Here is an 11445-nt window from a genome sequence, read left to right as displayed (position 1 = left end):
TAATCCTATTGTTGACATGTATAGCTTATTTCTTTAAGGGTTGAAATACAAACAAATAAAAGTTTTTCCCTCTAGAAGAGATAGTTCATCATCGTTCACTCAAACTCATGTTGTTCCAGACCTCTGACTTTCTTTATTATGTCAAACACACACACACACACACAAAAAAAAAAAAAAAAAAAAAGAGAAATGTATCCGTTTTTTCCCCTCCATGCAGTGGAAGTCAATGGTAACCAAACCAGTTTGCTTTCTCAACATTCTTCCCAATATCTATCTATCTATCTATCTATCTATCTATCTATCTATCTATCTATCTATCTATCTATCTATCTATCTATCTATCTATCTATATATACATACATATATATATATCCCCATTTCCAGAATAGTTGGTACATTTTGTAAAATGCAATACAATCAAGATTCTGTGATTTGTTAATTCTCTTGAACCTTTATTTAACTGACAAATGTACAAAGAAAATATGTCGAATGTTTTCACTGACCAACTTAATTTTATTTTGTAAATATAAACAAGTTTTGATTTTGATGGCTGCAACACACTCCACAAAAGTTGGGACAGAGGCATGTTTACCACTGTGTCACATCACCTTTCCTTTTAATTACACTCTTTAATCATTTAGGAGTTGAGGATACCAATTGTTGCAGTTTTGCAAATGGAATATTTGCCCAATCTCATCCTCAATAAGACAACTGCTCAACAGTCTGTGGTCGTCACTGTCCGATTCTCCTTTTCATGATGGGCCTTACATTTTCAATAAGAGACAGATCTGGACTGCAGTCAGGCACATCCCTTCTATGGTGCAGAGTGTCTAGAAACCACTCAGTTTTAGCATGTGCAGAATGAGGCCTGGCATTGTCTTGCTTCCCAGGAAAGATGCCATCTTGATGGCAGTTTATGTCTCTGTAAAATCCCAATATATGCCTCCATGTCAGTGATACCTTCACACAAATGCAATGCACTCGTACCGCTTGCTCTGATGCCCCCCAATACCAGGACAGATGTTTGCTGTGAATTTTGAATTTTATTGCATTTTGCAAAATGTCCCAGCTTTTCTGGAAATGGGGTTGTATATATACAGTGAGGAAAATAAGTATTTGAACACCCTGCTATTTTGCAAGTTCTCCCACTTGGAAATCATGGAGGGGTCTGAAATTGCCATCGTAGGTGCATGTCCACTGTGAGAGACATAATCTAAAAAAAAAAAATCCAGAAATCACAATATATGATTTTTTAACTATTTATTTGTATGATACAGCTGCAAATAAGTATTTGAACACCTGTCTATCAGCTAGAATTCTGACCCTCAAAGACCTGTTAGTCTGCCTTTAAAATGTCCACCTCCACTCCATTTATTATCCTAAATTAGATGCACCTGTTTGAGGTCGTTAGCTGCATAAAGACACCTGTCCACCCCATACAATCAGTAAGAATCCAACTACTAACATGGCCAAGACCAAAGAGCTGTCCAAAGACACTAGAGACAAAATTGTACACCTCCACAAGGCTGGAAAGGGCTATGGGGAAATTGCCAAGCAGCTTGGTGAAAAAAGGTCCACTGTTGGAGCAATCATTAGAAAATGGAAGAAGCTAAACATGACTGTCAATCTCCCTCGGACTGGGGCTCCATGCAAGATCTCACCTCGTGGGGTCTCAATGATCCTAAGAAAGGTGAGAAATCAGCCCAGAACTACACGGGAGGAGCTGGTCAATGACCTGAAAAGAGCTGGGACCACCGTTTCCAAGGTTACTGTTGGTAATACACTAAGACGTCATGGTTTGAAATCATGCATGGCACGGAAGGTTCCCCTGCTTAAACCAGCACATGTCAAGGCCCGTCTTAAGTTTGCCAATGACCATTTGGATGATCCAGAGGAGTCATGGGAGAAAGTCATGTGGTCAGATGAGACCAAAATAGAACTTTTTGGTCATAATTCCACTAAACGTGTTTGGAGGAAGAAGAATGATGAGTACCATCCCAAGAACACCATCCCTACTGTGAAGCATGGGGGTGGTAGCATCATGCTTTAGGGGTGTTTTTCTGCACATGGGACAGGGCGACTGCACTGTATTAAGGAGAGGATGACCAGGGCCATGTATTGCGAGATTTTGGGGAACAACCTCCTTCCCTCAGTTAGAGCATTGAAGATGGGTCGAGGCTGGGTCTTCCAACATGACAATGACCCGAAGCACACAGCCAGGATAACCAAGGAGTGGCTCTGTAAGAAGCATATCAAGGTTCTGGCATGGCCTAGCCAGTCTCCAGACCTAAACCCAATAGAGAATCTTTTTTCAGACCCCTCCATGATTTCTAAGTGGGAGAACTTGCAAACTAGCAGGGTGTTCAAATACTTATTTTCCTCACTGTATATATATATAAATATACTGTATGTATATACAGTGCAATGCATAAGTTAATACACCCATGCTAAAGTTGACTAAAAAGAGGAATAAAAAATCATATTTTGGAAATTGAACTTAATGCCTTAATTTAAAAAAATAGGAAAAATCCAACCTTTTAGGACACCAATTTTATTTGTGAATGAATAATGTATCGTAAATAAATAAATGTTCTTCCTTAAAATACATGGTGCATAAGTGTGTACACCCCTATGTTAAATTCCCATAGAGGCAGGCAGATTTTTATTTTTAAGTATTTTTTTTTAATTAATTTTTAGGATACTATGCATCCTGATAAAGTTCCCTTGGCCTTTGGAATTAAAATAGCCCCACATCATCACATAGGCTTCACCATACCTAGAGATTGGCATGGTTTTATTTCAGTTAGCCTAATAGCTGGTTTGATTTGCATTGAGAGATGATCTTATGGAAAGTACTCCATGCCAATCTCTAGGTATGGTGAAGGCTATGTGATGATGTGGGGCTATTTTAATTCCAAAGGCCAAGGGAACTTTATCAGGATGCATAGTATCCTAAAAATTAATAAAAAAAAAAACTTAAAAATAAAAATCTGCCTGCCTCTATGGGAATTTAACATAGGGGTGTACACACTTATGCACCATGTATTTTAAGGAAGAACATTTATTTATTTACGATACATTATTCATTCACAAAGAAAATTGGTGTCCTAAAAGGTTGGATTTTTCCTAATTTTTTAAATTAAGGCATTAAGTTCAATTTCCAAAATATGATTTTTTATTCCTCTTTTTAGTCAACTTTAGCATGGGTGTATTCACTTATGCATTGCACTGTATATATAAAGTTACACAGGTTTAGAATGACATGAGGGTATGTAAATGATGACATCATTTTTATTTGTGTGAACTAACCCTTTAACATAAGCTGAATAAGCTGACAGATCCAGTGATAAAGGTGTTTATATGCAACACTGAATTGATCACAGGCAAAAATGTAGATCTGCTGATTGAGTTTTATTTAAACCGGTTATGACATTTCTGAGATAAAAAACAAAACAAAACACCTTCCAAGACATTTATTTACATAACCTTAGTGTTCGCTGTCTTAAGGTCATGTGTGTAAATGCACTCGTTCACTTAATTCACAAGAAAGCAGGACATCAACATTGAAGGCTCTCAGTTTATTTTGGTTGGTTACTTACAGTATTCATCCTCTTTTCTCCAAGTGAGGAAAACAAATCATAACAAAGGTGATGATAAAATAGTTTGTATTTCTGAGAGGTGCCACAATACGACTGTTCTTGCTGAGTCAGTAAACAGCAATCCCATCAAACTCTTGGTCCCATTTGATTTTTTTCATCGCACATTTCAGTTCATAGAAACCGCGACCTCCGCCGTTCTGCTCTACACAGGAGAACAAAATACCTTCAAATGCTTTATGTACAAGAAACACTCAGATATTCAGAGACTTAAATGATATTTGAGTAACATTTATACATCAAGCAGACAAGACCGAGATCTCACTCACAAAACTACCGGAAATGAAATGCAAGTTTGAACATTCAAGCCGTCAAAAATACTATGCAGATATTTGACCATTTTTAAAAAATAGCTTTTGAGTTGCAAATGGTTTTTCGACATGCACTGTGAATGCATCAATATTAAACATGAACATTTCATCCACACAAAATAAAATTCATCCTCAAGAGCTTTAATAGGAAAAAAGTTACAACCAATAACTGTTCAGATACAGTACTGTGCAAAACTGTATATAAACATACCATACGTGAATGAAATAATAGAAATGCCAACTGGAACGAGTTGGCCACTGCTGTAATGTGAAACATTTGCACAATACTGTTTTTAATGAGTTGAAGGGACAGATATTGTCATCATTTACTCAACCCTTATTGCAAACCTGTATGACCTTGTTTCCATTCAACTCCGTGCATTGATGTTCATGGTATTGAAAGAATAGCATGAGCATTCTGCTAAACAAGAAAGTCACACAGGTTTGGAACGACACGAGGGTCGAGTCAAAGTCAGAATTTTCATTATCCCTTTAACACAAAAGTGTTTCCTACCCTACTTAATATACTTTTTATGTACAGATTTGTTTTGGCCATGAATCAGCAAATGTTCTACAAAGTGTCTGTAAACCCTCAGAGGGGCTTTAGTTTAATACTGAGGTAATGTTGAAATCATACATTTTAATTTCATGCTCCATTACCCGATTCTTAAAGTGGATGGAAAACCGCTATTAGCAGGATGCGAGCGGGTTCGTACTGTTGATGGTAAAACAACATCGGCTCACACATGCGCAAGTTAAAATAACAGTGCTATCGGGATGCTATTACAGTCAATAATAGATTCTGTGATGGCCACGTAATGCGAGCGTTTTAGATACAGGATTTTAGTTAATCAAACGCAAGCCTTGAATGACTGGTGATATTCACAAGGAGGCTCGAACAGGGTCGTTCGCCCCCGTAATAAGGCACAGTGACTAAATCAACATAGAGTGCTTTCTCCAGCACTGACAGACCATCACTTCGAGGAAACACACGCTGAGAAGTGGGATCAACAGTCTTGTACAACTGTCATGGTCTGTGAGAATAATGAGAATCGTTTTCGCTCCCCTTCTGCAATGAATAAACACCATCTAAAAATACACACTTGAGGCTACAAGATTTCCAAGACTCGGACACGCTTGAAACACTGAAAACAAGTTTTATCGATATCCAAGTGAATGTTTTTCATGTGCGACTTTACATTGCAACACCAGACATGAGCACAATTGGACATGAGAAGACCTTTTGAACCACAAATGACACGTTCTCCCGACAACGACACCCCTTTTGCCCAAAACACCAAATATCTATTTGAATCAAACACCGAATGACCCCCCTCAGTCTTGCTGTTTCAACTCCTGCGAGTCCCACAGCTCTCTGGGATTCAAAGGCCAAACGTGCTTGGCGGTCAGTTCATATCGCAGCATCTCATCCGTCAACCTGATGGACAGACCAGAGACTCCTAACACCTTCAGAAGCTCATAACTGGCCTGCTGGGGAGAGCGAGACGATGTGGCGCCAGCCAGATGCCACGGTCGAGGGTTGATGACAGTGAGGAGCACCTGAAGGGGAGCGGAGGCAGGAACACGAGGCAGGGCGGTCTCAGAGTCGGCATGCTACACTGGGAGGGAACTGAAAACTGGTGGCTTCAAATCTATGGGTTGCATATTATGTGGCAAAAGGAGCTGGCTTTGTGCTTGGACATCATGGAACAGGTGGACTAACCCTCCTCTTCGCTTTCCTCCTCCAGCGCCTCCTCGAACACTTGATCCGGGAGCCGGAAGCACTCCTCGAAGAAGTTGACCAGCGACTGGCTGAGGTGCTGCCGCGTTCCCTCGTTGTGAATGAAGTGTCCTTCGTCTGGGTAGATCTAGCAAAGGACACAACGACAAGGGGTATGAGCTCAATATCGCAACTGCTTTCACGCTTGGTGTGAGCACAAGTCAGTTTGACATCAGAGCTTGGTGAAATCAGTAGTACACGTTTATTTTCATATCAAGGTCTTGGAAATGTTTTTCGACCTTGCCTTTATGTTTTATTGTTGCTACTTTTTAACCATGTAAAGCCTGACATATGACATAATAGTCAGAAAACCCTTTTTTTCAATGGAATAGTTTATTAAACTTTTAAATAAAATCCATCAGGCTTCTATGGCTCATACAATATGATCTGATGAAAAAACACCTCCGTTTTATTTAGAAGGCCAAACTGAGCAAAAACATGCAATTTGGTGCAGTTGCTGATATATTCAGTATATGTTAAAAAAGTAAGTTGAAATCCTGATAGCTTATAATGTAAATCAATGAGATTTAACACTCTGGTTCTCTTCTGTCATTTTTTACCGGAAAAATTTATGTTTTTTTTTTTTTACTTAATTGGAATGGTACAAAACTTGGTAAAGGTTTTGGCACTTGCAATGTGAACACACACACACACACACACACACACACACACACACACACACACACACACACACACACACACACACACACACACACACACACACACACACACACACACACACACACACACACACACACACAAAAAAAATCATGGACATGATTTGAAAAGGTTAAATGGTCCTGTAAAAAATTGTGTCAAAGTCCAAAACAAACGTAACTGATGTTCCTGAACTTATTGTGAACAATTTATTGCATGTTATAAAAAAAAATTATAAAAAATAAATGGGACGAATTTTATCTAATGAAAACTTTTGGTACTACAGCCAAACAAAATCTTGCTGAAAGCTAATTTTTTGAGATATTAAGCTTAACTTTGGAACACAACTTTTTTAGATTTATGAAAATACAGTATTTTTGTGCATTTCTCATAAAAATACACGTAAAATTCTGTTACTTTTTTAAGTTCACTTTTTAAAACTTTTTTCACTTCAGCAATAATCTGCCAAGTGTCGTCTTTAAAAAGAGATCAAACTTAAGTCTGTGCTCTAAAGCATTGAAGATTTACGACAGTTTAAGTTGGAAATTAAATTTTCAGGTCTATGCTCAAAAAGTGAATAAATGAATTATAAATACAGTGTAAATATAATTTAGTATAAAAAATCCCCTAAAAATACAAAATATTAAATAAAAAACATTATAAAACTAAAATATAATATTCATTTAATTGACATAAAATAAATAAAAATAATAATACTTTTTTTTGACCGACACTTGAAGAGCACCAGAGGGAGGTATAACAGACTACTTACATAAAATGCATATATCAGTTGTTACTCTATATCTCCCAATACTGATCTCAGACGATAATGCAATGCTATACAATGATGGAGAGAAGCACAAATAAACATGAACTGTGGTACAGAATGCATACTGAACCATGGGTTTGAACCAAACAATCCAACCAAGTGTGAAAACAACTGAGCAACGTCCAAAAACATCCACTGCGATGATACTTTATTGTGTGTGTGTGTGTGGCGGCCCTGACTCTACCTAATAGATCATAAATTGAGAAGAAACGCTTGACACAGTGACGACCACAAATGTTCTGATGAATATCTGCCCTAATTAATTCCACAGTCAATCACCAGCCAGCAATTAATAGCAAATCTATTAGGGAGCAGAAAGCAAAGAGGAAATCTCCTAGTGTGGGAATATAATGGGATTATTCAGCATGTTAGCGCGTGGCTCATGAGAGAGGCCTGTATAATCTGTTTAAATGAGCTGCATGCATCGAGTGCGTCTAATCCTTCTGCTGGCAGCAGTGCTGGATGATCACAGGCTCAGTGTCCAGTCACCACAGAGCTCACACACCTTTGGTGAACATCGCCACAGATGATGCAGGGTGGACAAGTGAAAACCTCATTCATTTACCAGAAAAACTGATTTTGAAAAATAGTGTATACTGTACATTTTTCATGACAGTCCTGTCATCGGCTATGAGGATGTTATGTGATGATAAGCTTCTGAACAAACCACAAGCATGTTTTCAAATTCATTGTAGAAATAAAAAAAAGTTGAATTTGCAGAATTTCCTGTGAAGAACTAGCCTAGAAATCTAGATGCACCCTAGCGGCAGCAACATTTATTTTGCAGCCAGGGTAGTCTAGCAACTCTCCGTTGACTTTCGAGCTGGAAAAAACAAAATTAGGTCAGGCCAATCACATCGTGTATAGAGTAGGCGGGGCGGGCTTAACATAATGACGACAGTTGCGACGGTTCCCTGCTACTTGAAAACAAAGAATGGCTGCTTCTGGCGAACAGTCTTTCGAATCGGCTTTGGCCGCGACTCTGGAGGACTTGGAGTTAAGTTTTTCTTTGAGAAAAGAGCAAAGAACGGCACTTAAGTCATTCTTAAAAAAGGAAGATGTGTTCGTAGTTTTGTCGGCCAGATACGGCAAAAGTTGAATCTATCAACTAACGTTAGCTCCGCTGTTGGGAAAACGCTCTGGTTGGTTGAAGCGCTGTCCAATTGCGTGCAGAGTGAATTTGAAAGACAGCCGTTTATCCCGCCCCTCGGATTGAGCCGTGTCTATGGTGAGTTGCCAGACCTAACATCTTGATGTAGGTCTGGCTTGCCAGGCTAGTGAAGAACTGCAATACCCATAATCTTGATGAGAAATCCACCAATTACAGAAGTCGCTGAGCCACAAACTCCCATAAAGCACTGTGAGTGATTTGATTTGATTGACGATTTGTAAGTATATTGATTTTTTTTTTTATACTTCGGTAATTATATATATTTTTTATTACATCATTCACAGTGCTTTATCGGACAACAACCTTGTGTTTTCATATACTTTTTTCTTTTTTTGTGGCTTTTCTCTCTGAGCTGGCTGATTTGGTTAATTTAAAATTGAGCTAGAAGCATATTGGTAACTCTTTACAATATGGTCTCATTTGTTAACATTAGTTAATGCATTGGCTAGAGCCGCTTCATTAATCGTTAAAAGATCGCGATCTCGATTCAAACACCCATCCAAATAATCCCATTCCTAAACGACAACGATTCGCCATTGTCTATTAAACCTTAGAGAGAGCCAGAGAGAGCAGATGTCAAGAATGAAACCGATTCACAAAACAGTCTTTCAACCACACAGTATCGTTATTTCTGTGTTACAAATTTTCATATTATCACAGAAGAACTGGGATAAAAGTTATTAGTTCGGACATAAACAGTGATGTCTACGGAAGCGATCAAAATACAGTAAATCACATTTAGAAAGTAACATGGCGCTTCAAATAATGACTGTATCGATACATCGTTACACCAGTAAGTGACTGTTAAAAATGTATTTGTTATTGAATCATTCATTCAAAAAACACTGATTCATCCAGTAATGAAAAAGTATTTAAAAGTGAGTCATTGAATCATTCATTCAAATGAATTAAACACTTTAAATAGACTGCAGCAATTCTCATTTTGTCAGAACCTCTAGTAAATGACATGTTCTTTTGTTTAGTTGTCTGCTCAGAATCATAGAAGAATCGTGATCTCGGTTTGAAACATACAAATCGTGATTCTCAATTTATTCAGAATAGTGCAGCTCTAGACTTAGACAGCTAATGTGAACTAACAATATATCTTTAAAGAATGTATTGATCTTCGTTAAATCTAATTGTTTATTATTATTTGTCCATGCTAAAAAATAAAAATGTTTAGTAAATGTTGAAATAAACATTAACTAAGATGAATAAATGCTGTAGAAGTATTGTTCATTGTTAGTTCATGTTAACTATTATTTGCAAAAGAAAACTTCAGTGTTCTCAGAATATTTTGAAAATCCTGTTGAAAATTTATGGAAATCATAGGTCTTCTAGGGCTTATTAATTATAAAATAATTATTCTGGACATTAATTATTCATACCAGTGCTCATTTAGCAGAAATAGTGTTTGGAGAATAAAACGTTATTGGAATTTTTACTCTGCCCTCATCTGGTCGGGTGGTCGCATACAGTCTAGTTGCAAAAGTCTAAACATTTCAACACACCCCAAGCTGAAATTGTATTCAGGATATGTATCCATCAGCCTGTGTAAAGGTGGCTTTAGCCACAGTGTAGACTTTATATCCCAAATTAAGGAAGAACTTAGAAACTAAGTAAACCTGCACACTTACCTGAAGAGTGTAATTTGCTCTCTCGCTGATTAGCCTGGAGATGAATTTGGCTGTGTGTTGAAAATGAACTTTTTCTAAAAGGTAAATGAAATGTGTGTCAGTTGACAGCATTCTCTCCTTTACAAAGACATAGAAGAAGTGGAAAAGAAAATGCACCATCTGCTGTTGGATGAATGATTAAAAACTTTTTATCGATGAACTGGGACGCTCTGTATGCAAGGTTGGCCATCTGTGGAAACATTAAAGAGCACACTATAAGTGTTGTCAGTAATGGGGAATACAAAATCCAGCTTAAGGAAATGTACCTCGTATGCTCTCCGATCTGGCTTGGGAGGGCCGAGATATCTCTCTGAGAAAGCTGAAGCTGAAAGAAGGAAATAAGAACAGTATCAGTCAGTGGTGACATTTGTCACTGGCAGAGTTCATTTCCGAGCATTTCCTTTGATAAAAATCACTGCACAGCCATTTCACAATACACGCTGATGCGCCTGGTGAGTTATGAGCCGATTCCTCGGCTGTTGCCGCTGTAAGATGTGAGGTATTGTTTATGATGAACACACACATGCTTCATTTTTCATCCCTCTGTTCCTCTAGAGTAATTTGAGAGCTTCAGTCCTCCTACAGGCCCTGCTCTCAGAATACTGATGGGATCCACTGACACGTGCAGACAGGGAGCTGCAGGAATGGATGATGAATTGGACAATCCTCCTTAGGAGACGTTCCAACAGGGTGCATTTATGCACATGCACTTTTGTTTTAATTGTTGGTTCGGTTGTTGGTGATATCTTACATCACATCTCGATGTTTTTTTCAGCATCTTGGATCATTTTCAAGATATTGCATCAAGAGGTGCCATCAATAGTGCATCTCTTACCACAGTGCATCGATGTCAGTTTTACAACAACAGACCAATCAGAAGAAGCTATGGGTGGGACAAGCATTTTCATGATATTTCCCACTCTTGATATCACACGTACATCTATTTTGGATGAATAAGGGCCAGTTGACTTAACAGGGCAAATTAGCATGAGAGCGCAATCCCAAAAAAGCGCCGATGGGAGTGGAAAGTTCTAATCTACTGATGACCAACGCAATCCACCAATTAACATCTGCTAACATATGACATAATTGTCAGAAAACCCCTTTTTAATGGAATAGTTTATTAAACCTTTAGATAAAATCCATCAGGCTTTTAAAAGCATCATGCTTTTTTGGGGTGGTAAATAATGCCGCAAATACCAGTAAAATTACCTTAGTAGCACCTTAGTAAATCACCTTGCATGATTCATTTAAATACTCTCCTTCCAAAGGGAAACTCCTTCAAATGCATATATAAGGAATAAAATGTATAAAATCAGGCAAATTATATTTGAACAAACCCCTCAGTAAAAAAGGGGAATAAAA

At 38.0% G+C, this 11445-nt stretch overlaps 1 protein-coding gene across 2 annotated transcripts in view; it reads right to left on the bottom strand.

Annotated features, from left to right (window-relative positions):
* Window positions 1-3401: 3401 nt before the first annotated feature.
* Window positions 3402-11445, bottom strand: part of dpp6a (dipeptidyl-peptidase 6a) — a 352775-nt gene continuing 344731 nt past the window's right edge. For both annotated transcript variants that reach the window (XM_079863854.1, XM_079863853.1), the window contains exons 23-26: window positions 10347-10405; window positions 10198-10270; window positions 10042-10115; window positions 3402-5835 (exon numbers count right to left, since the gene is read on the bottom strand). In XM_079863854.1, the coding sequence (XP_079719980.1) occupies window positions 5686-5835; window positions 10042-10115; window positions 10198-10270; window positions 10347-10405 (356 nt within the window). In that variant the 3' untranslated portion in view covers window positions 3402-5685. The remainder of the gene's footprint in view (window positions 5836-10041; window positions 10116-10197; window positions 10271-10346; window positions 10406-11445) is intronic.

Source organism: Squalius cephalus (assembly GCF_949319135.1).
Source record: "Squalius cephalus genome assembly, chromosome: 25".
Taxonomy (NCBI): Eukaryota; Metazoa; Chordata; class Actinopteri; order Cypriniformes; family Leuciscidae; genus Squalius; species Squalius cephalus.
The sequence above is the reverse complement of the archived record's forward strand: the minus strand, read 5'-3'. Positions and strand labels throughout refer to the sequence as shown.